General features: G+C 46.4%; 1 protein-coding gene across 1 annotated transcript in view; it reads right to left on the bottom strand.

The window, feature by feature from the left end:
- The window catches only part of RANBP10 (RAN binding protein 10), a 542,287-nt gene that overhangs the window by 326,264 nt on the left and 190,160 nt on the right, over positions 1-25,863 (bottom strand). The window contains exon 3 of the mRNA XM_078669990.1: positions 8,063-8,115. Coding sequence (XP_078526116.1) covers positions 8,063-8,115 — 53 coding nt within the window. The remainder of the gene's footprint in view (positions 1-8,062; positions 8,116-25,863) is intronic.

The raw sequence follows: 25,863 nt of genomic DNA, 5'->3' as shown, positions 1-25,863 counted from the left end.
GGGAGTCGGAGCCGGGGAGACAAGTTTATGGCGCCGGATCGGCGAGCCGAGCAGCTTCATTCGGCGGTCCCACCGAGTCTTTGGCTTGAGGTGCGGGCAGGCGTCGCAATCCGTCAAGTCGTGGTGTTCGCCCAGGAACCACATACAGATATGGTGTGGATCCGTCGCGGATATTTGTCGCGTTTTAAAGCCCGAAGGCATCCCACACTGTTCCAGACGCTAAGTGTTAAAAAGGGGCCTGAAAACAGGCCAGAGGAACCGCTTACACCGGATCCGCGTTGCACGTGGAAAAGAAGGAAACTGACGTCAGCACGCCGAGAGGGATTTATATGATCTCGCTGATGTCACTTACGTGGAAAATGTAAGGGCGGGGTCATGTGGCGCCGTCCCCAGGCGTGCAGAGGTGCTGCTGCAAAAAAATCTGACGCCTGGGGATTTTTTAAGTTAAGGAATCTGCAGCTAGATGTCACTATCAGACGTGTTTATTTATTGGTTTAGGATGTCTTTGTGTTTTGTCAATCATCTCTATTTCCTTCTTGGGTTTAGGTAAATACTTTGAAAATCATCTGTTTTCTTCAATCTTCAGCATGCAAACAAAGACAGAGATGAAGTTATCCCAAAAAATGGCCTTGAACATGATGATGAAGATAATATAATTTTTTTTAGTGAGCAGCACTGATAATTAGTACAGGTGTGTGGCAACTTCATGGCAGTATTTTGAAAAAATATTTGGCACACGGATGCTAAATTATATCAAATGAACAAACTACCTGTTTTCAGTAATGCTCTTTCTAGTGGATACTCTACCAAACCAAAGATTCCTCACCTTATAACTGTGTTTCCCAAACTGTGGGTTGAGTCGATTTTTGGTGGGTTGTGAAAGTCCAAGCAATCAATAAAGATGCCTTTAAATTTTGTATTTATCTGGTCATAATTGCTGTGCTTCAAAGACAGACATCAAATGCCAGGCTATGTCTTCTGACAAATCGCTGCTTTTTTGTGTAAAATGGGCCTTGGTGTTTACAAACTCCTCTCACTCTGCTGTCAGAGAAAGGCAAGTAAAGTGAATTGTTACAATCTTGCTGGGGGTACCATAAGTGCGAAAGGAAAGGCTGTAGGACTTCAGTTTTTTCAAACACACAACAAAATGTAAATACATATAAATGAGCAGTACACATTCAACAGTTAGGAAAACAAAAATTAAGCACATCATTTTTGTAATTCTGAAGTGTGATGGAACCAATGGATTTAATAGGATCAAAACAAATCAAGACACTTTACTTGGTGATGCACATATGATTCATATTCACTGAAACCCAATTTCCACACATTATCATTGGTGTGCTAATAGTTTCATCAGCTAAGCTACGTCTGTGCAAATTTAGTGACCCTTTCAATGCAAAAGGTGCAGTCTGTAAATGAAAATACGCTGCTACACGATGCTTTAGTTAAAATTCAAAATCGTCCGCCTCATATCCATTAAAGCTAGGTGGGTCATGAAAATGTGTTTTTTTTTTTAAGTGAGCCGTGGTTCTAGAACGTTTGATTAGCACTGCCTTAGACTATCCCCCAAGGGCCATACTGGATCCAGAGATTATTTCATAGCAGAGCTGCTGCCACTAAGCTGCATCATGTGGCTCAGCACTGGCTCCATACCGGCTGTGAAATGATGGTCCAGAGCCACAAAGAAGTGACACCATTGCAAGTTGACATCAGTTTCTTATCGTTTCCCTTTCCGCGCCATCAGATGCAGAGCATGAATGACTGTTGGTAATAAAGTGCTGGATACTAACCTGGGACCTTTTTAGATGTTAAAAAGAGGCCACTACAAGACTATGCACTAGACAGCAATGCCCCCCCCCTCTTATTCGCTCTCACCATAGAACCTCAGGCCACATGAGTGAGATGTGATGCACTGGTGCAGGGCTTTGAGTGGACACCAGAGATATCAGACCGCATGGCTATATATGCTAATGTCCTCTTTCTTTATGGGCCCTAATAGATCAGGCCCCAGAATCCTCAAAATTATGCGCATCTTTGGGGAGACATCCGGCCTTCATATGAACCTGCGTAAATCGTCGGTTCGGGCGCTGAGGGGGCCCGGAGGAGCGGGCGGTGGGCAGAAGAACTTACACTAGTAACAAGCAGCCTTAACTACCTAGGAGTATTTTTATCCGATGCCCAATTTGTTTCATGAACACAAAACTTAGTAGCGTTAACAGATCGTGTAAAAGCTGAGGTGAGGTCCTGCTCCAGTCGCCCCCTATCGCTTTACAGCTATCTTTAAGATGGTCTCCCTACCATGCTGACTATACCAACTGTAATCCCATCCATACACAATTCCATTGACATGGTTCCGGCAAGTTAACGCAATACTGGGTCAGTTTTTATGGGGAGGCAGCACCGCTCGTATAGCTCGTACCTGCTTCCAATCCACATACTGCCGAGGCATCGCAGCCACAGATATACAATCATATCATTCGGCAGTAAATCTTCAGATCCTGAATGAATGGTGGTATGGCTACAGAAACGTCCCAGTACAGGGTGGAACAGTGAATTATGGGGTCCCCTCCGTATACACTTTTCTCTACAACAGATCAGACCCAAAGGATCTCCCCCCTGCGACGAGGGTAGTGATCCTTGTCTGGTGACAGTTTCTCCGCCGGATGGGTTGGTGGGGCCGCATCACCAGAGAAACCCCAATATGGCAAAGCTGACTACTCCCCCAAGTGGCAGACCTCCAGGGATTCACTAACTGGGACCGAATCGAGATCTCATCATTGGGAAACGTAATGAAGGGTCAGGTCCTCTAATCATTCCAAGACCTCCAAAAGGAATTCTCCGTGCCCCACAATCAATTCTATAAAAATGTGTTAAAAAAAAAAAGACCACTCCACAGAACAGGGAGGAAGAACCAGAAACCACATAGCCAAAGGTAATTAACTTGTTCTGATGGATACTTCTCACTGCAGATTCCACCGCCTAAGAATAGACTCAAAAGCAGCACCTCTTCAAAGTGGATGGTCCCTAGAGGGGGCTCAGATAAAAAAATCTTGTAGGACCGAGCGGGAAACATGTCCTAGCCCACTGGACCTGGATGTCAAGGCGAACACACTTAAGAACGTATGTGCTAATGTCCATGTCGCACCATGACAGATGTCAATAACAGCCATTCCACCTGCAAACAAAGTGGTAGCCTTAGATCTAGTGTAACGGGCTCTCAATCTTTCAGAAGGCTGCTTCATGTCTAGTGCTTAGCAGATCTTAATGCAGAGGACTAACCACCTCAATAAGGTCCTCATTTGCACCGTCTTCCTTTTCTTTGCTTCACAAAACCCCACAAAGAGGTTATCATCCACTGATGGCCGTTGGTACGATCAATTTAAAAGCTTAAAGCCCTTTCTAGGGCAAACCCACAGGGCCTTTCACCATCATTCAAGGGGTGAGGGGGAGCAAAAGAACGCTTGTAGAGTGATAGACTGCCCAACATGGAAGGGAGTGTCAGCTTTTGGTGAGAAGACTGTTCAAGTCCTCAGCACCAATCTGTCCAGCAAAAAGGTGCATAGGACATTGTACTGAAAGTGCCCGAAGTTCACTCATGCAACATAATTGCAATGAGGATGACTGTCTTCAAGATCACGAGACAAAGCAAGCAGCTATGCATCAGCCTGAAGGGTGCAAACATGAGAAAATTCAAGACCAAGTTAAGGTCTCAATGGAGCATCACAAATAGCGTGGGATTGACCGTGTTACACTTTCAATAAACCTCATCACAACAGATATGAACAAAGACTGTTGGTCCGGCAGTCAGAAGGGCCAAAAATGACCGACAAATGAACACGGATAGTGCCCACTGCAAGGCCTTGCTGGGCTTCAGACAACACAAACAAAAGTATGTCGTACAACTTCCCATGTAACAGGCCAGTGTTGCAAACACCATAACAAGTTACAAATTTGTCTCGGCACCTGGTATAAATTGATTTTGTGGAAGGGCGCATAGCAGCAAGAACTACATCCACCACTTCAGGTGACAAATCAAATGCAGTCAATAGCCGCCACTCAATCTCTCTGCATGTAAGTGTAGACTGCGTAGTTTGAGGTGGTGTGCCCTGTTGCGGAGATAGGAGGTCATCACGAAGTAGCAGCCTGAACAGATACTCATGCCCAAAAGGTTCGGGTGCCGCACTCTCCTGACCCAATCCAAAGCGGCTAGGAAAACTTAGGCCCAGTTATTCTAGTCCTTTTTCAGAACTCTGGCAGGAGAGAGAGAAGTGGGAAGAAGTACATGGATTTCAGTGTTCCATTCCAGCTGGAATGAGTGACCTAACAAGTGTTAGAGAAACTCCAGCATGCAAAATGTTCAATACTGCTTGCTCTTTAGCAGTGTTCTACCCACTGCTGGAAGATGCCCGCACCACCTCTAGATATAGGCAACACTCGATTTACCAGGTACTGCCTCATCAGTTTGTCTATTCTGACTTTAAGGGACCCTGCCAGATGGTTAATGATCAGGAAGATGCTCTGACGCTCCAACCACCTCAAGTGATGCAGTGTCCTGGCACAGGACTCTAGACCTCATTCCGCCCTGCTTGTTTAAGTACCACATGGCAGTGGTGTAGACCACGAGAACCTGCAGCAGCAGTTTGATGGACAGAATGTACGTGCCATCTGGCATTGCTGATGATAATACACAAATCCAAGAAGGGTCAGAGCCATTATCACAGTGATCCAGGATCGAGACCTGAAGCTTCAGGATCACAGATCAAATGTTCCCAGCTCCGTGTGGCGGCGGAAAAGCCCTTAACTCCATTGTGCCCTAATCACACCAATAAATGGTAGTCTCTGCAAAGGTGGGACAAAGGTTCATTTATAGTGAACCCAAATGATAGCAAGAGGTTTGCCATTGCCCGAAGTGGTCCACAACTGCCTGCAGGTGTCAGTATGTTCTCAAAGAGTAAAGGCTGCACCTCCTTGAGAAGACATCATCCTTAGATACAATACTAGACTCATTACTTTCCTTAATCCCATTTTCACTTGACAACTTTGAAAGCAAGGTTACACCATTAGGAAATGTGCAAATGTAAAGCTCTGGGCCTTTTGAATTCTGGATCAAATTGAGCTATTGAGATATTCAGAGCCACAAGAAACACCAAAATACTAGAAAACAACATCCATATTTGAACTTAAAATATTAGAACATTTGTAAAAAAACATGGTGATTAACAATGTGCTACACATGGTTATATGAACTTGACACAGGCATGACGTACTTTATCACATCTCCAAAGTGCTGCTCACCATCGAACAGCATGGCCATCAATCAACATCTGAAAAGCCTGTGAAGCGCACCCAGGTGTGTTGGTACAGAGCGACCTCTGTGCCCATAGATGGCACCATTGGGTAGGCACAATCCTGGCCAGACGTTCAGTTTGGATTGGAGGCATCCAAAACATCACTGACCAGGTCAGAGAAGGGCTTTTTTGTGTGGTCAGGGAGGCTGATTACACTTGTTTTAGCCAATTCCCACAAGGTGTAGATGCACTGACCAAGAAGACTCGCCATGTTTGCAGTGCACAGGTGGCAGGCTGCATCATTCAAACAAATTCCTACCTACGGAGTCATGTTTTTAGACTCATCATCAAGAGGAGCAGTAGGGAAGGGGTTAAAATGTACTATGGATCTTGTACCTACAAATTCTCAGGGGAATGGCCTGTCAAGAAAATTTGAGTTTGGAAGGCACAGATAGTTGGCGCCATACAATTAGTCAGTGGGCTATTAGAAAAAGGAAAGTTTCTCTCAGGCAGTTAGAATTGACTTGAATAGCATTTCGTTTAATGGCAGCAGGGGTGCCAAAGCCACTAAAGGCACCTGCAGTATTTCAACTATGGTGCTGGACTTTGTTTCAGCAGTAGGCAGCAGAAATTCTAGTGCTTACTGTACCACAGAATTAAATCGGCAGATGTTCTCTAAAGACTGACATGAAAGACACGGAATGTCCTTTTCTGATGACATTTCAAGATCTTGTGTGTACTGAAGGTCACTGTAAGGGCTGGTAAATGTGTTATAAGTTACTCTTGCTTGATCAACCTCTAGGCCCTAGCGAGGTTCTGTGACATTGGTTCATCATCAAAAGATGCATTAACGTTTTACTTTGCCACTCGGGTGTCTGACTTGGAAGGTGGCCCCCAGCATAGTACAGAAGACTGCATCATCATTGGCACAGGCCAGCTCCGTAACAGACGAGAGCTTCCTTGGAAGGAGCATCAAGGTCAAATCCTATGAAGACACAAAGTCATGAGGTATCAGGGTTGAAGTCACTTCAATCATCAATCCTGGCAGATCAGGCCCACTCTTGGTGAATAACCCAGAAAGTTATGGGCCACAATTAAAATGCCCAAAATCACCTATCAAAAGGATTCGATCTGAGAAGGGTCAGCAGATGGGAGTCGAAACCTCTGCTTCCTCTTCAAAATCGTAATCTGTTCAAAGATACAGGAGACTAGAATTGGTCAACGGCACCTCTGAAAGGTCCCTGGAGCAGGACTGTGTCCTTCACTAAGAAGAGGACTTCTTCCAATGGTGTATTTTTCTGTTTTTTGAGGGAGAATGATGTGTTGGATCGCTCCCCGTCAGGAAACTAACATGAAGAGAGAGGAACCACTATGTAGTGTAATCTGTGCCCTTGCCATAATATCTTGGTCTCCCTCTCCATGAGGGCCTTTAGGTGCATTGAGGAGCAGCAGCTGCAGGCAAAACAATCATCTGATCGCAGACACAACATACAGCTGTATGGATCCAATAGAGACATCTTTTTGCGACACTGTGTACATGGCTTAACACTCCTTTTATTCCCCCACCAATCTAAGGTGGGATCAACTCTATCTGAAAGGGGATGATGTGAAGTATGGAGATACGCATGCACGGAGCAGACTGGTAAATGATTTTCAGATGCGAGAGGAAATCATTATCACAATGATTTGGATACAGGAGTGGACAAGGTGAAGTAACATTAGTACATTTAAGGTTTGTTAAATACATATGGCCTGTAGCTAGAGAGATAGGGTGAGGTTCTGGTATTATTTAGCTTCAGTTTATCGCATGTAGTCAGGTTGAGGAGTAAGAGTTTGCATAATTCCATATGTTCTTGAGTACATTATTTCCTCCATCAGTGCAAATGAGACTGCATACTAGTTTTCAGGGATTAGATACTCAAAACTGTGCTTGGAATATTAAAAGTGTACAAGTTTCAAGTGAACACCAACAGCTTAGTGCAGCACTGAGGTGTGCTGCAATGGAGTTTGTATTTCTTCCTCTGGAGATGGGAGAGTTATTGTTGGGTAGAGGAGGTGGGAAGAGGTAACCGACAGGTCAAGTGGATGACATCATGGACAGGGTGGGAAAGATTTGAGGCTTTAATACACAGAAGAATAGAGCAAAATCACTGAAATAGCAGAAACTTAATTGCGCAGTCTGTTCACAGGGGTGTGGATGCACATTTCTCAAATTGCAAGAGGTACAAGGGGGAGACTTCAGTTTATCAGGAAGCGGCGTGTCAACCACTCAAATCAGGGGTGTGGGCAACAATGGATAGAATTACTAATAACTTAAACATGGAGATGGGTTTAAAAATTAAAGCACACAGACATTGAATAGTCCTCAGAGTCACCAATCACTCAAATGGGGTCTGGATGTTTCAGTAGCAAATGGGGTAAAGGTAATTTACTGGGGGTGAAAGCATCTCTTATAGAGCTTCTGTCAGTCCTAGTTAAGGCCGTCAGCGCTCTATGCACCTTTCTTTCAGGCTTTAGTAGTGCAAAAAGTGGTCCACCTTTCATCATATTTCCTTTCCTCACTACGAGCGCATCACACCTGGATAGTGAAAACTCACTTCAATGCACTTATTCATATGATAAACACCAATATTAAAGATACTAGATGAAAAATAAAATAACTAGATATAGGTCTTAAGTGCCACAGGATGGAAAGGACCCATCCCAAAAAGTAGGCTATTCCCAGGCCACAGCATAAAAAATTTGTTCTGATTACATATTGGAAGACTTACCAGGCAACCTGTTCATGTTAACTCCTTGTGCTGAAAGTCCAATTCCCATGTACCTAAAATAAACAAGAGACAACAAAAAAACATTACTTCGACATTAACAAGATAAGAGAAATTGCAGCAGTAAATAGGGCCTCTGAAGTAATGGCATTCATCATTAGGGTAGAACAAATAAATTGTGCTTCCATTCTTTAGCATAAGCAGAGTGGTCTCAAAGAACCCTGTCATCTTGCCTTATCGTGGTCTTTGTCCACATCTTGTCAAACCCTGCCATCCCATCATCCACTTCTCTATCTAAAAGCATAAACAAAGCTGTTCGAAAGGTTCCTTCCAAAATATCACTAGAAACTCTCCTGTTTTACTAACTTAAACAGACCAGTTACATCATTCCTAACCTGTACAGTTCTACGGCTACCCTGGTGACCAGTCGTCCACCTACAAACACTTGACTAAAGAAGTTTTCAATTTCAGAGGGTGTATAGAGGAAAAATCAAATGGCTCTCAAAATGATTTTAACTGCTAGACTTGGTCTCAATTTACAGAATACACCAGATTTCAATGGCCGCTCCAATTTAACCAAATGTCTGCTACATATGATAGATTCATTTAACAACATGTACATGTGATCCGAAAGGGGAAGTCATGTAAGAACTATTTATCTTTATTTTGAGCTTTGCCCAAGAAGGTAGTTTTATGCATAGATATTCGTGCAATGAAGATAAGAATCCTGAAGGGGCTCTCCCCTATGCAAATGTTCAACTAAATAAGATACGCTGTGATAGTCCTCAATCAGTAGAATATGACTGCATAGCCCAAGATCACAACTGGAACAGAAGATCCAATCTGCGCTCTGTTCTTGCCTGGAACACAGAATCATGCTGTGTAACCAATTTGCATATTAAGACGGATTACCTTTATTCAGAGCACTCATTGTGAAGAAAATATAATCACTATTCTGTGCTCTCTAGTGAGAAAAGAGGATTCCTGCAAAGCACCCACTATTAAGATAATAATTCTGAAGGGTCTCTTCTTTATGAAAGGCCACAAGTTAGGTTATGTTAATTTAATCTTATTAGGCGCTCAGCTACCCAAGGTTTTCCCGGCGCCGCCTGTAGAACAGAGAAAAGAGAAGAAAGAGTAAGTAGTTTCTACATATTAAACAGCCAGGTTTTTAAGCACTTACGATAATTCTCATAGATGGTTTCAGTCTAAAGTGCCATCGGAAGGGCGTTCCACAGAGAGGGGCCAAGACAAGAGAACGACCGACCACCCATGCGAGACAGCCTGATCCTAGGCACCGTGAATTTCACCTGAGTGTCAGAACGTAAGGAGCGTGATGGAAGGTAAAGGTGAACTAGAGCATTCATATATTGGGGCGCTTTACCACTTTTGGTTTTGAACATACAGCTAAGGGCTTTGAACTTAATACGATTCTCAACCCTGAGCCAATGAAGATCACGAAGGGCGCCTGAAATAGAAGCTGTTTTGGGGGCCTTACAGAGCAACCTGGCCGAAGCATTTTTTACCAGCTGTAACTTTAGTACCACATCCTTATTGGCTCCGAGATACAAAATGTTGCCATAGTCCAGCGTTGAAGTGATCAGAGCATGGACCACAGTGCATTGTGTGGACAAAGGCATCATTCAAAGGGTTTTTCTTAGCCATTTAAGGATAGTAAAACAAATGGACGATACTTTCACTGCTTGTTTCCTCATTGCAAGGCACCCATTTCAGGTGGCCAATGTTGGGGGGCCCCATAGATCTTTATTCTTGCCCAATATAAACACCTCTGTCTTTTCACCATTGAGTTTAAGCAGATTAGCTTGCATCCATCCTGCAATATTCCTCAATCCGGATTGAAGAGAAGATGGTTTGGACGCCCTGTCAGCAGTTAAGGAAAAGACAATCTGGGTGTCATCAGCGTAAGAAAAGAGAGACAACCCCGATTCTTCAGCGATCAGCGCCAGAGGCCTGACAAATGTTGAATAATAAAGGGCTAAGGATCGAGCCTTGAGGAACACCGTAGGGTGGAGAGTACATTTTGGAACTGGATGTGGGAGAAAAAACTTGGAATGTGCGATCCACCAGGAAATCTTTAAGCCAATTAAGTGCCTCACCAGTCACTCCCAAAGATTGCAAAGCTTGCAGGAGCAGAGTATGAGAAACCGTGCCAAACGCAGCACTTATATCAAGAAGCATAGAAGCCATGGTCTCCCAGTCTACCACACAGTTACGTAAGATTTATTTGACTCCAAGCAAGGTAGTCTCTGTTTAAACACCTGTACGGAAACCAGACTGTGAGCCATGCAAGAATTTATGGGATTCAACGATAGATGACAGTTGAATGTTGAGAAACAGAACAGAGGCAGCACCAAGGATAAAGTAGCCAGGACCATGTAGTATCCAAAAATAAATTCTTTTATTTTCTCATTTATAGGACAGCCAACGCGTTTCGCTCCCCAACAGTGGGAGCTTCGTCAGGGCAAATATGTTGGTCAGAACTTGAAGCGACGAGAAATAACGTCAATGAAGTCGTCCGATCCAAACAGTACAGAAGCCTACTGGGATCTTTCGATATCCAGATAATATTTTAGCCACGTCAAGGGTATATATCTAAAAGACACAATTCGTCCAAGGAGTTCCAAAAGTCAGTATAAGATTTCTGGTATCCAAAGAAAAAGTAACTGCGCAGACCGTAATAAGCTGCCACCAAAATTGCTGAAAAGCCCCTTATCAGAGCGGTGTCCCCATGACGGATTCTATCGGCAGGAGCAGAGTATGAGAAACCGTGCCAAACGCAGCACTTATATCAAGAAGCATAGAAGCCATGGTCTCCCAGTCTACCACACAGTTACGTAAGATTTATTTGACTCCAAGCAAGGTAGTCTCTGTTTAAACACCTGTGCGGAAACCAGACTGTGAGCCATGCAAGAATTTATGGGATTCAACGATAGATGACAGTTGAATGTTGACATGTTTTTCTAGAATTGCAGAAAAGGACGGGAGAAGAGAAATGGTCCGGAAGTTAGACAGCTGTGCCGGGTCAGCGGTAAAAATTTTTTAAAGTGGAAGAACTATTGCATGCTTCCAAGCAGATGGTACCTTAGCTTCCATTAAGGAGGCATTAAGCAACTCCATAATTAACAGCAGAGATGACGTTTCAAGCTTCTGGAGCACAGAAATGGGGACAGGGTCCATAGGAGAACCGGATTTAAGACAATCCAAAATGCGCCTAAAGCGGTTAATGTTGCGGCACCCAGGTTTCTAGATTGTTGATGGGTGTCAAAGATGTTCTAGCCTGAGGATCCATGTTTATAGTTGGGTGATCGGAATTCTTCATATGCGGTTGTACGTGAGCTGGTTGGATTACATTCAGTGTGGCGTATATGCTTTTAACTTTATTGAGAAAGAACCTTGCAAGATCATCACATTGTGATTCAGTGAAATCCGGAGATTTCGGTAGGCAAGTAGAGCCAGATAGTTCTTTAACCCCTTCACTGCGGGGCTGATTCCCCTGCTGTGCTGGGGGATGGGGGGCGCGCACAGCGCCCCCATGTTCATGATGAGCTCAGCTCGTCATGAGCCACGGTGCTCGTGTGCTCATGACGAGCTCAGCTCGTCACGGCCACACCAGTTTGTGTAGAACGCTCGCAAAGCAGGGGAATTAGCCCCGCGTGGGAGCCTTCTAATGGTCATGACGAGCTCAGCTCGTCATGAGCACACGGGAACCGTGGCTCATGACGAGCTGAGCTCGTCATGAGCATGGGAGGGGTTAGCAAGCTTGAACAATGTTTTAGCATTGTTCTGTGCCTTTGAAATAGTGGCGGTCACATGCTCTGAATGCGCAGCTTTACAGAGTGCATGGTAGGTTCTTTTTCCCAACTTAGAAGCTAATTTAGTATCTGGAGCATAGTTCTTTCTCCAGCGTCTCTCAGAAACTTTTTGCTTTTACTTTTTTCAGCTTTTATACTCTCAGAGAACCAAGGGGCCAGTGGCAATTGACCTGGACCTTATGAAGCCTTTAATGAGTAATAGGCGAGCTGCATCCTTTATGTAAATATATATCAGATGCCAAACTGCAACACAGGTAGTTAAAAATCAGTGAGTCTGGGTTAAATAGCTCGCAATCGAGGGGTAGGACATTATACAGAATTAACAGTTAACAACCCCTTTGAGATTCCTCAATAGTCATTGGCACTCGGGTACAGAACAATGCCTGCACAAGATTAAAGTGAAATGACCAGTTACAAAAGGTGAACACATCCTAAAAATTAAAGGACTAGACATGCTTGCATAAGCCCAGAGACACTGTATATTGTATTCAAACTACGTATGCAGGTTTTTTAGTGGAACACCCTGTTCCATCCTAAACTCGTTACATGAAAGGGCAATTGACATTTTAAACTCTGCTTTAAACCTAACTAAACTATTGCAAGCCAACACCAGGAGCAGAGGCTGACAACCCAAATACAAAAAACCCAAGTGAAAGCATTCCAAGACCACGTGCTAACTGAAATGTAATTCTCCCCATTCAGGATCAATATTTCAAAAACACTGTCCCATCCACAGACCACATCCAACTGGAGCACTAGTTTCCAAATCATATAAACACACCCTACATGAATAAAATAATCCTTTTCACCAAACCACGCTATGTTCATCTTTAACCCGAGCATTCACTGCAAAGATAATCGCTGGTTTAAGTCCCACTGTGCTTCCCCCCCCCCCCCCTGAGTTTCATATAGCGCAAACTTGTCCCGAAGGTATCTGAGCGCTTTATATGAGCACAAGTTGCGTTACACAAGGACATATTCATTTTTGTTAGGCACGGGGAGATTAAGTGATTTGCTCAGAAGCACAGAATGTTGAGCATCATTGCTGGGGCTCGAACCCAGTTCTCCAGATTGGAGGTTGTCCGTCCTAGCCGTTAGACCACATCCTCTCTTTGCTTCTAGGAGGCCACCTACAAAGCTGTATATCCGGTCTCACTGTCAAAATTGCCATTTGAAATCGGAAATATAAAACAGATGCCTGTGGAGTCAACCCCTTGAAAACTTTCTAATCCTCTACGGTTTGAATCCTTCATCACATTCAGAGAGCAATGCACAACACTCTCCTTGCCACAGGAGTTTCAACAGTAGATACTTCAGACAGTCTTTCAACAATCTGAAAACAAGATTGGCAACAGTCCAGTACTTGCTGGCGGTGAGCAGATGGAAGCACACTGTTAGACCTGTCAGCCTTAGGGTGGTATTCCCACAAACATTTTCCAATTTTTGCTAGATTTCGGCTTTATGACTGCACTTTACCAGTGCTTAAGTGCTCGACACAATTCCCTTAACATGGACTGATTGGCATATGCCTAATTGGCACATTTTATTTACTTATAAGTCCCTTCTAGAGAGGTATATCATTTAACAAACACAACAAGATGATAGACAGAGTGCTGAATCTTTTCAACCACTCACTCCCAGTCAAGAGATCTGGGTTTAATCCATTGTTCTTTTGCTCACTATGCCACCTACGTTTCAACCCAGCCCTATACAAATCAGTCTTGACCCTGCTCCTCATGGGGACAGTCCAGCTCGAAATGCCGGGTCAGGTCCTCCCTGGACCAGATACAGGCATCCTGGGAACGGTTTTGGGGTATCACCCCTCATCAGCCAGGCTAGCTTGCAATCAGTAGCACAGTGTGCACGAGACCTACATCCGGGCATACCCTTGGCCACTTATGGTGAACATAGCTAAAACAACAAGATGACGGATGGGCTGCTGAAACTGGGTTTAATCCATTGCTCGAGCAACAATGGATTAAACTCAGATCTGTGACTGGGGGAGAGTGTTTGAAAACTTTCAATACTCTGCCCCCATTTTATTTTGTGATTTTTTTTTAAACTTTATTTGCATTTTCGAAATAAAACTTTTTCAAAAAAGAAGACAGTTGGTCAGTGTTACAGCATAAACATTCTGCGGTTGGCAAAAGGGTCTAATGGCCTATGATAGGAATATCCCTGTTATCTAATATACAGGTAGCATGGGCCAATGACATACATCCACACATACAGTATTTGCTTTGAAATTACAGCAACTGTCGTGATCATTTAGCTGCTACAGCTACATTTAGTATTACTTGTGACACATATTAAGGATTGAGGTACCGCACGGGTTATGCCCCTAGGCCCTACGGTGTCTGTGGTGTCTGTATAGGCGTAGCATTGAGCTCTTGCAAACGTCATAGGTACGACAATAAGGGTTGCCAAATATCTACCGGTCTAGAGGCGGGCGGCTGTAGTAGGGCATACGTATCACTGGTGGTGTTGCAATATGTCATGCTGTGCAACCATGTGTGGAGTGTAGGGCCAGTTTTACATGCCCACTTAAGGGCCACTTCGCGTTTAGCAAGCAGGAGAGCCATCGCTACAAAACGATGCCGGGATCTAGAGAGGTCATGGACATACCCCAGTAGAGCAAGGAGGGGTGATGGCGTTATTTCCACCTCAACCATCTTAGATATCTCTCGGAAAATTGATTACCAATAGTCCTCTATTTTAAGGCACGTCCCCGTCATGTGTGCAAAGTCTGCGTTCGGGGAACTACATCTCGGGCAGGCGATCAAACGCGCGTGGTCAATGTGATGTAGCTTGTTAGGGGTGATATATACACGCCGCGGGAACTTAAAATGCAACAGTTTATGGCGATTGTTCTGCAACACTGTTCGCGTTTGTGCGCAGCAACGATACCAGTGGTGATCATTTAATGGGTGTCCAAGATCGCTCTCCCATGCAGCCCTCACCGCTGCATCTCTACTCGGGAGCAGCGCAATCGCCCTCTTGTACAGTTTGGGAACCAGGTGGTTCCCATCCCCGCCACTAATGACCCCAGTCAGGAGAGGAAATTCAGTGGGCGCCAAGGGATAGCTATCCATGCATGCACAGAGCGCCTTTTGTATGCCCATAAGCACACAATGGTCCAGAGTCGTGGTCTATGGAGGCGAGGGTTTTCAGTGCGCAAGAATATGTGCCCACCAGGAAACAGGTCTCCAAAGGTAATAAGCTGAAATTTAGACAGTGTTTGTTTGACTAGCGTCTCCTGCAGGATCGGTATCCAACTGTTACCAGCCAGGGGCAGAGCGTGGGAGTACAGTGCACTCATACCAGTCACCCTCACCAGCTTAAGCCAGGCCTAGCTCGTGGTGGACAGCGTTTGGATGTCACGCAGGTCTCTAGGGAAGCCGCGCGGCAGTTGTGTGTGGAGTTGGGCCAGAAGTGCCAAGTCCGCCTCAGGCCAATAGTATGGGATACGAATATCCGTGTTATACCAGTGTCAAGCAAAACTCGCCTGGGCAACCAGGTAATACATTTGCAGGTTCGGAACGCCAAATCGACCTCTCTCGTAGGGCAATACCAAGGTGTCCCTCCAACCCGGGGCTGCCTACCACTCCACACTAGCTCCCCAAGCAAGGTGCGCAATCTGGAGGAAAAAAAACTATTATAGAGAGGGATTGGAATGTTAATGAAAAAATACAAAAATTGCGGCGACACAACCATTTTTATTATGGCTATGTGGCCTGCCATTGACAAAGGGAGTCACAGCCATCGTTCTATGTTATTTTCGAGCCTCTCGACCGCCGGGCCAAAATTCAGCTGCAGGACAAGGTCCTGGTCCCTGTGAATATGGATACCCAGGTATTTGACTGAGTCGACGCACCAAGTTAATTGGTAGTCCCCTGCTCTAGCACAAACTGCCTCAGTCAACGGGAACACTTCTGATTTGTCATAATTTCTGTTTAAACCTGAATGGGTGCCATATCTAGTAACCTCACTAAGCAGCGGTGGTAATTTGTCATCAGGACACCGCACGTAAAGTATTAGGTCATCGGCATAGAGTGTGAGCATCAATGGTCCAGTCTTGAATTGTAAGCCGCGGTGGCTGTGCTTGCTCTGTAAATGGCGCACCAAGGGGTCTAGCGCCAGTATGAAAAGGAGGGGGGATACGGGGCATCCGTACCGCGAGTGAGAGGGAGTGCCCTAGTCCGCGTACCATTGAGGCGGATACATGCCGTTGGTTGAGTGTACAGCAGTCTGATCACAGGCAAGAACCGTTCAGGCATCCCCAGATTGCACATGGTGGGTATACAGAAATGCCATTCCAGTGAATCGAACGCCTTTTCGGCGTCTAATAGCACCGTTGCAGCCGGTAGAGTCGGTTCAAGCCTGTTCAGTGTAGTGAATAATGTGCGTGTATTCAAAGCCGGCTATTTATGTGGAATAAAGCCCGATTGCGCTGGGGATAGGTGTAGCTCGATAATCAATGCGAGCCTGATGGCTATTGCTTTGGCAAAGATTTTATTGTCAAAGTTCAGCAATGACAAGGGTTTGTATGAGGAACATTTCAAGTGATCTTTACCGGGTTTAGGTATTAGGATTATAACTGCTTCTCTTAGAGTGTGCAGGAGTATCCCCTTATCCACTGCCTCCGGAAATACGTCAACAAGATGTGGGACTAGGAGATCTTTGTACTTTTTATAGAAGCAGCCTGTAAAGCCGCCTAGAGCAGGAGCTTTAGAGCCATCGAGCGCATTGATGGAGTCCGATATTTCCCCCTCAGTGAAGGGTTCGGCCAGGAACTCCTGGTGGGCCTGGTCCGGCGAGGAACTCCTAGTGGGCCTGGTCCACCCAGGAGAGGGAAATCTCGTTAAGGTACTGCTGACAATCCTCCAGGGATGAATCAGTCTTAGAGGTGTATAGTTCTGTATAGTATTTAAGTACCTCTTGTAGTATTCCTACATTTCCTGTTATCCGCTCCCCTGAATCCCCAGTAAGTTCAGCTATGTAAGTTGGTTTGCGAGCATGTTGCACCAATCTTGCCAGCGTCCTGCCAAGTCTTTCTCCCTCCCCGTACCTTCGAGCTATGGCATATTTGCCCAGAAATTTGGCTTTTCTGCCTGCGGCCTCGCTGAACTCAACTAGAAGGGCAGCGTGCTTAAGCATGTCAGGGGGGTCCACATCCTGTGCACTACTGTCAAGGTCCCTAAGTTTTGTCTCTACCTGTGCAATCGGGTGGCGAAGTGACCGGAGCACTCCAGCATGTTTGGAAATGCATATACCCCTTGCACATGCCTGAAACGCCTCCCAAAGGCCTAGCCTTGGAGTCAACGGAACCGACGTTCAACTGAAAGTAGTCCACAATAGCTTCTCCTAGTTCAGATGCAAAAGCAGAGTCTTGTAGGGCCATATCTGGCAATCGCCAAGTACGCTCCACCCCTCGGAATCTGCAAGTGTGCCAATACCGGGGAGTGGTCAGATAACCAAAGTATCGCAGCCGCCGAAACGCATCAGTAGTCAAGGCATGTCCAGGTGTTGTGGGGTGCAGAGTAGTGGGTGTATCCTAAATCGCGGACATAGTGGTGTCGCCATGCATCTACCAAATCTAACTATTCAATGACATCACGCAGGGCACGCCTCGCGCATGGTTTGGTGGCTGCTGTACGTGAAGCGCTATCCAGCTCCGGGTTAAGTGTCAGATTAAAATCACCTCCCAGATATATATGGTCTGCCCCCATGTGGATAATATGTGAATAAATGTTGTTAAAAAAACTCAGGGTCGTCACTGTTCGGGCATAGATATAGACAAAGAGTACAGAGTGTTCCAACAGATAGCCTTTAAACAACACATATCTCCCGCCCGTATCCCTGTATACGTCCTCCTCATGGAAGGGCAGTCTCCTGTGAATGAGCACTGTTAATCAGTGATGTTGGTATACCACATACACGGAGCCTGTAAATTAAATTCTACCAGTGGGCCTGCAGCACTTATTGTGCCACCCATTTAAGTAGCCCTCCAAAACATGTCCCAGGCCTGCAATTGCAGTCGGAATGCGGTGTTCCACTGCCATGTAGACTTGGAATTTAAACGCCCTTGCCAAGCATTAAGCTCCCCTTTTATAACATATGTTACCCCTAAGGTAGACCCTAGGTAGCCCATAGGGCAGGGTGGACTGTAACTAAAAGGGTGGACATGTACTTTTAGGTTTTACATGTCCTGGTAGTGAAAACTTCCTACATTTGATTTTCACTACTGTGAGACATACTCCTCCTATAGGATAACATTGGGGATTCCTTATTACATTTAATAAAACATAATTCCTAATTGGGAGCAGGTATATATGTATCATATTTGTAGCTTTGAAATTGTAATGCTAACCCCCTTTAATGGTTAAATCAGATTTTTATTTATTAGTTATTTATTTATTTATTTTGTGTATTTATAGAGCGCAGTCCTGTCACCCAAAGGGCATCCTGGCGCTTTGATCTAGGAACAGTTGCACTTTATCCGCTCAAGCAGTTTTTGGAAACAAAAGCGTTTTTATAGCTTTCCTGAACGGAAAATAGTCCCTGTGGCTTCTCAGAGATAGTGGCAGGGAGTTCCAGAGTTTGGCCGCTGCAACACTAAAGGAGCGGCCACCCATCCTCACTCTTTGGAATCTCGGGACTACAAGTAGATGCGCCGAAGAAGAGCGGAGAGGCCGTGGAGCAGAGTACCACGCAAACATATTCTGCAGAGGGATAGGACCCTGTTGATGTACAGCTTTAAACACCAAACACGCAGCTTTGTACTGTACCCGCAGGTGTACCGGGAGCCAGTGTAGGTCTCTTAAAGCTAGAGTGGAGGAGCTGGACCTAGGGCGGGAGAGAGCCAACTTGGCGGCCATGTTCTGCACCCGTTGTAGCTTCCCCGTCAGGTTTTTTGGGGCCTCCAGAAGTAGCCCATTACAATAGTCGAGACGACTTAGTATGGTACCGCGAACTGTTTCCGGCCTGGCTTGAACGGGGAGAAGGGGCAGAACTTTGCGCAAAATGCGCAGCAGCATCATGCACGTAGAGGTGGTTTTATTGACGTGCATGTCGAGCTGTAAGTTTGGGCCGAAGATCACCCCCAAGTTACGAGCTGATTCCGCCGCCAGCACTGGCTCGAGGAAGGTGCTAGGCCAAAAATTCTCTGGAAGTGCCCGCGGAATCCGGTCTATGGAACAGTAGAGCACCTCCGTCTTAGAGCTGTTAAATTGTAAGGAGTTAGCTCGTAACCAGTCCGCTGTGGCTGCCATGCAGCGATGGAAAGTCTCCAGCGAAACCGCATTGTTCCCTTCCAGAGAAAAGACCAGCTGGGTGTCATCGGCATAATTAAAAGCCGAGACACCAAAGGATTTTATTAGCTGGACTAAGGGGGGGGAGGTACAGGTTAAAAAGTATAGGGCTGATGGCCGAGCCCTGTGGAACCCCCTGTCCTACACTCCTTGGCTCAGAGCGAAATGGGGGGAGTGAAACCAACTGTTGCCGGCCGCCAAGATAGGATATCAGCCAGTCTCTTGCGCCCTCGATGACCCCACACTCCTCCAGTCTCCTGACAAGGGTCCGATGGCAAACCGTATCGAACGCGGCCGACATGTCGAGCAGCACTAAAAAGGCTGCCCGACCACTGTCGACACGCGAACGAAGATTGTCCAATACGGTTACCAGCGCGGACTCCGTCCCGTGTCCGGGGCGGAAGCCAAACTGGGCCTCATCGAATCAACCGATGTTCTCCAGGAACCCTGAGAGTGAGCGAGTCACCCATTTCTCCAGAATCTTGATAGGGAAAGGGAGCAGAGAGATTGGCCTATAGTTGGAAAGACAGGCCGAATCCAACGTTGGTTTCTTGAGCAGAGGTGACACTACTGCTAACTTCCAGCACTCTGGCACAGATGCCAACTCCAAGGACTGGAGACAGATCGAGAACAGAGGCTGGAAAAGTTCTGCGTGAAAAACCTTCCAAAATTTGGGGGCAGTGGGTCGAGCGGGGAGCCCGAAGACACCGTATGTGCCAGAATTCCTCAAAGGAGGGGGAAGGGAAAAACCTTAGATGGGGTCGACTGGAGGGGGCATCCGGAGCTCCCAAGCAGAGGACAGGGGCACTCGGCTGGGGTCGACTGAGTGAACTGCCCGGAGCTCCCAGACTAAGGTCAAAGGTACCCATCTGGGGTCGACTGGGCAGGCCACCCGGAGCTCCCGCACCAGAGGCTCCCAATATGTGAGCAGAGTCAGTCGGCTGGGGTCGACTGGGTGAGCTGCCCGGAGCTCCCAGACTAGGGCCAAAGGCATCAGTCTGGGGTCGACTGGGCAGGCCAACCGGAGCTCCCGCACCAGAAGCTCCCAAAAGGGGAGCAGAGACAGTCGGCCGGGGTCGACTGGGAGACTCGGTCGGAGCTCTCAAGCCAGGGCTAGAAGCAGTAGGCTGGGGTCGACTGAGCGGGCCCACCGGAGCTCCCAAGCCGAGGGCAACAGGCAAGGGGTTTGTTAGGCCCTCTAAGATCTTAGCAGTGTTCTCCTCGTAAGCATCCGCCAGCGAGTCGCACAAAGCCTGCGACGCGCGGACCGTATTAGCCACGCAGGCAGGGTGGGACAGGTCCCTGACAATTTTGAACAGGGCTTGGGATTTATTAGGCGCCTGCTTCAAGGAAGATTCCAAGAAGGCCGCCTTGGCCAGCTTAATCTGTGCCTTGTAGCCTTGCAATGCGAGCCTGAAAGAGGCTTTTGCCGAGGTGGAGTACTGCTTCCTCCAAGCTCTCTCAGCACGTTTACAGCTCAACTTCAACTGTCGTAGCTCTTCCGTGTACCAGGGAAAAGCCCGATTCACTCTCCCTCGAGATTTGCGGAGGGGCACCACCTTGTCGAGCGTGTCTATAATGGACCGACACAAAGTGGAATAGCTTTCCTCCACCGAATTACTCAAGCGAAAGTTATCAGGTATTAAAGAGGGCAGTGGAGATGAGCTGAGTAGTCGGGACCAAGGTCTACCCAGTTTCGAAAGTCCTACCCCGGCGCCTTCAGAGGAGTAATCCCCTAAGCAGAGGGAAAAAGCCACGAGCGCATGGTCGGTCCAGCATTGGCATAGGATGTCTTGATCACTACTGATTGAGCGTCAGCGAAAATCAGGTCCAGAACATGGCCTCCCCTGTGAGTCGCCGAGCGGACCAGTTGCTGCAGTTGAATGTCAGCAAGAGCTTGGCAAAATGACATAAACGCCCCATCTAAAGGACCCCCCTGCCATAAGTTGAAGTCACCCAGGACTAACAGCTTAGAGTGGGAGTTCGATAAATCGTATACTAGGTCAAGGAATTCTGATAGAGAGGGAGCCGCGCCCGGTGGCCGATAACACAGCACACCCGTGATCAGTCTTCTCTCCAGATCTTTAAAGGAGAACCCCATCAATTCAAAGCCCGATACCTCGCCGATTTTGAGCTGGAAAAGACCCAGCCTTTCTCGATAGATAATATCAATTCCGCCCCCACGGTTCTTTGGCCGAGGGGTGTGAATGATTTTAAAACCTGGGGGGCAAGCCAATCCCAGTTCAACTAAACAGTCCTCCCGAGTCCAAGTTTCGGTTAGAAACAACACATCCAGCCCTGAGGAATCGACCAGGAAAGCAATCTCCGTATAGTGCTTGCAGAGCGACCGAACGTTAAGCAACCCACAAGACAGAGATTGGGACGGGGATAGAACAGTGACCCTCTGTGTCAGGGAAGCCTGAGACGGTCTTAGTTCCAACAGGTCCATCCGAGAATAAGCTAAGCGGGGAGAGTGCGGATAGCCAGAGGTAGCGGCCCTAGGCGCGCCCGTTGCGTGAACGGGCGCAAACGGGCTTACCTCTGGCGCACCTCCGGCGCGGCTACGTCGCGCCCGCTGCGCGTGACCGTTGCGCGCTTGGTCTTCCAGCCTCCAGCGTCCCTTGCCTTCAGCAAGATGGCGCCCGGAGTGCTCCTAGCCTTCGCCCCAACCCAAGATGGCGGTCGGACCCGCTAAACTACCTGTATCCCGCCAAGAGCGGGTGAAACTCCAATTAAAATGCAGGTGAGCCTAAGCTAGTTCCCCGGCCTAAGAATACGACCCTAGGACAGTAGGAAGAACAGCGCGAATAGCTGAGCCCTTCACAGCTCTAAGGCGCGATGCCAGCGGCGCGAGTAACTTTTAAAACACAAGCACAAATAAAATGCCCCAGCAGTATAGAGCGCGCAGGTACAAGATCTAACCTGAGCTGCAATCTGGCGGCTTTAATAAGCTCACCAATTGCGGAAGTCCGCCTCCAGCGTCCCTTGCCTTCAGCAAGATGGCGCCCGGAGTGCTCCTAGCCTTCGCCCCAACCCAAGATTTTTCATTACCATTTTTAAAATGCAGCTTTTAGAAAGTTGTCATTTTTTTGTCATATGTGCCGATAGCCTGTCTTGGATCACATGGCCCAAGACAGGCTAACAGGTGTAGCTGACAGACTTTGAGAGTTCCTCCCAGTCACACAATAGAGGGATTAGGTGTGCCTCAATTGGCCATCTGCTGGCAAGATGGGAAGCGGAGCTAAGCACAGCCCCACTAACACCTGAATAACCTGTGCTCTGCCTTCACACAAAGGGCTTAGCGACCCTGTACTGTCACTGCAGCCAGACTGGAGCCAGGGCAGTCAAGAAATCCCATGCACTTCAAGGAACCCTTCCAGAAGCTTCTCCCACCTTCCATTAGAAGGTCACGAAGTTATAAAATAGGACCTTCAGGCCCACTCTTCAGTTCAATACTGAACCTGCGGAAGAAATCTCAGAGGACTGCATTCTGCTGTGCACTTTGCCAGACTCCTGCTGTACCTAGAAGGACTGCTTTGCTGCCTTGAGAGTGTGTTGAACCTTCAGAGGCCTGTCAAGCATTTGAGCCCTACATAAAACACCTGAACCCAGGACTACCAGAAGTGACACCATGGGATGGTTTCCTGGCCTCCTTTTGAGAGCCACAGGAACATAAAAGGCCCCACCACCTTGAATCCACACCTGGACCCAGCCAGAGTGAGTCATGAACCCCAAGTAGTGTCTCACCAGTCTTGGACCCTTCGGTGCAGTGCTGAAGGTGCCAAGATGCCCAATTTCCAAAACTGATGACTTAGACGAGATTTGGCCAAAAAGTGCTATGAGAACTAGGAGAACGAGACCAACCTGCTTGTCTATCCACCCAAGGTGCATTGCCGGTCGCATTGACTCTGCAGCTTCTCCCGCTACGCTCTTCTTCATTGCAGCAAATTCTTTTCAGCAGTCCCTCGCCAACGGGGTATCCAGCCTCGTGTAACTGTCTTTGACTACAGCCTCTGCTTTGAACCGCGGGAATTTTTCGACTTCCATTTTAGAGACGAAGTCCAAACATAGAAATCTTTAACATGGCTTCGACCCAAGACATCCAACAATGATGACGCTCCCTTTGCAGACACTCCCTGCAGCCTTGTCCGGCTGGGCTTTACCTTCTCAGACATTTTTTCCTCAAGAATTTTTCTAAGTCTAAAGATAAGCTCTGACCGGGCCCAGTCCACTTCTTGTATCCGAAACTTGCTATATTGCGGTCAGCCTTAGCTTTGGGCTTTGACCCAGTCTTGCGCGGCTAGATGTCTGAAGGTGGCGCTTTGCTCTTTTAGGTGCTAGATTTAACATAAAACTTTAAAAATTCATCACTCCGGTTTTACTGATTGGATTTGTGTTGCTTTCAAATTATTTATTAAAATGTACTCTATTTTTCTAAATTGGTTAGGGATTTTATCTTTTGTAGCATTTTCACTTTATTGTGTTTTGTGTGCTGCATAACTACTTATACATTACTTCTAAGTTAAGCCTAACTGCTATTTGTGCCAAGCTACCAAGGGATAAGCACAGTTAATTTTGTGACTTTGTGGTTCACCCTGCAAGGGATTGTGGCCAATGCTTGACCAGGGCTCACACCACAGTCAACCAGCAATCCAATTTATTACACACACATACATACCACTGGATTCATAAGGATTAGTCTAGTCAATCTGTATTTCATAAAACATGACTACCCTTTTCCATGAACATGCTTTATCTGCATTAGAACAGGACGCTAAATTATGGATTTTCCCTGGTTACTCTCTTTTCTGACACAGAGTTGGTAGATAATGCTGTTCACATTTAGAACATATGCTTGTTAGTTTATATGGATTATATCAAACATTGCCTTTCGACCCTTACAAAGGTAGTTTCATAGTCATCTTTAAATAACTCTCATAGATAGTAGTGCACACTGCTCTTCTGATGTGAACCTCATCCCTTTCAAGTAAGAACCTTGAAACGTGCTGGACTGTCCAAGAAAAAAGGGACAGAGCTATCCAGGTTCCTGAGAAAATGTGGAACCTCAAAGCTCTGGCGCAGCTCCATCTCCTGAGGTCTCCTGTGGCAGCTGGAGTGCAAGATGAAAGCCTGTAGTGGGGTAATCAGTCCTTCACCCGCAGGTGTGATTTGAGGGATGGACTTGAGTCTACAGCTGCATGTACAGCAAGCTACATAATCACTACTCGGTCTACAAGATGTTCCAAAACAGCCCCATCCAATATCTGACCTGGAAGTGAGAGCATGAGGCCAGAAAAGACAGCATTGTGAGGGACTCTTTGGCTGCCGAGCCTAAAGATAGGCAGAAGGTGGGAGAACCAGAGAAGGTCAGAAGTGAACAGTGAGAGCCCATAATGTACTCCTTCCCACACTATAGTAATCAAGACAATATGAGCAGTGATGCCAAACGTAGCACAGAAGACCTGCAAGCCATTCTTGCTTACCATGGAGGTAGCATACGGTAGTAGCCTGACAACACCCTCACAATGTGCGCAAACCTGCTACCCTGTGGACTGACGGACAACTCAAACAAAAGGTAGGAAGAACAAGAAGAACAAAAACTTATTTTAATATCAGGCCTCCGCTTCCATCATATGCATGCGAACCCAAATTCTCCAAGACTTATTGCAATGTAGGAATGCTGGACCATCCCAGATTGAGATAAAGATATGCGGCTGCCTTTTAAGAGAAATATCAAAATGATTAGTCCTAAGAAAGTGGCCTAATTCCTTTTAAATCCAGGTGGTTTGCTACTACCATTAGTGGGAGCACAACCTCTTTCTTAAAGGAATGAGGCCACTACTTTAGGACTAATAACTTTGATATTTCGTTTGGGTTGGATGCTTACTTTGTTTTGGTTACTGTTGGCGAGGATGTATCCATTCCCACTTCCGTTGTGGAGGTACCTCTCTACCTTAAGGCCCTGGGCCAGTACTGGACTGCCTTTTAAGAGATACAACTTTTAATTTGTGTTACCCCTCCTTCCCAGTAAAGGTGGACAGAGCCTGCAAGCTTCCAAGTAAGAGTACGAGGGGGCAAAGTAATAGGTACAATGTTTGCACAACTGGCCAATACAGAGGGGAGAAAACGGACCTTGCATGCCGTGAACTGAAGGGGTAAAGATAGCATTGAATTGTGAAATCTCAACATTACCAGATTGTGGCATATGTAATTGCGGTTGGTCAAAAAAAGGAGATGATTGTGCTAAAGATGGAGGCATTCCTGTGGCACTCTATGAGGTTTAGCATCCATTTTTCTTTTTAATCGGCTGAGGTAACGAAACCTTATACATTTATATTGAGTAGAAAATTATGGCTGATCAAGTAAAGTGACAAAAATATTCTATATTGAGTTGAGCTACATGCCCCTTAATGGTCACGCTTGATGTAGGATGTGCCTCAAATAACCGGGGTTAGAGTTTGGACGGTACTTTAACAGGTGCAGTGGAGTTCAATGTTCTCCTTTCTGTGCCTGTTCTTCCCTTTCTTTCACATGGTCCCTTAAGTTTTCCTTTTGTGAGGGGTGCTATAAAAATATTTTGGTGGATTAGCAATTCAGGTTTATTATACATTTGAAGCAGTCTCATATTTTCATGCAACTATGTGTTCAGATCTGAATATGC

Source organism: Lissotriton helveticus, chromosome 12 (assembly GCF_964261635.1).
Source record: "Lissotriton helveticus chromosome 12, aLisHel1.1, whole genome shotgun sequence".
NCBI classification, from domain to species: domain Eukaryota; kingdom Metazoa; phylum Chordata; class Amphibia; order Caudata; family Salamandridae; genus Lissotriton; species Lissotriton helveticus.
Note: the sequence above shows the minus strand (reverse complement) of the source record. Positions and strands in the feature narration are given on the sequence as shown.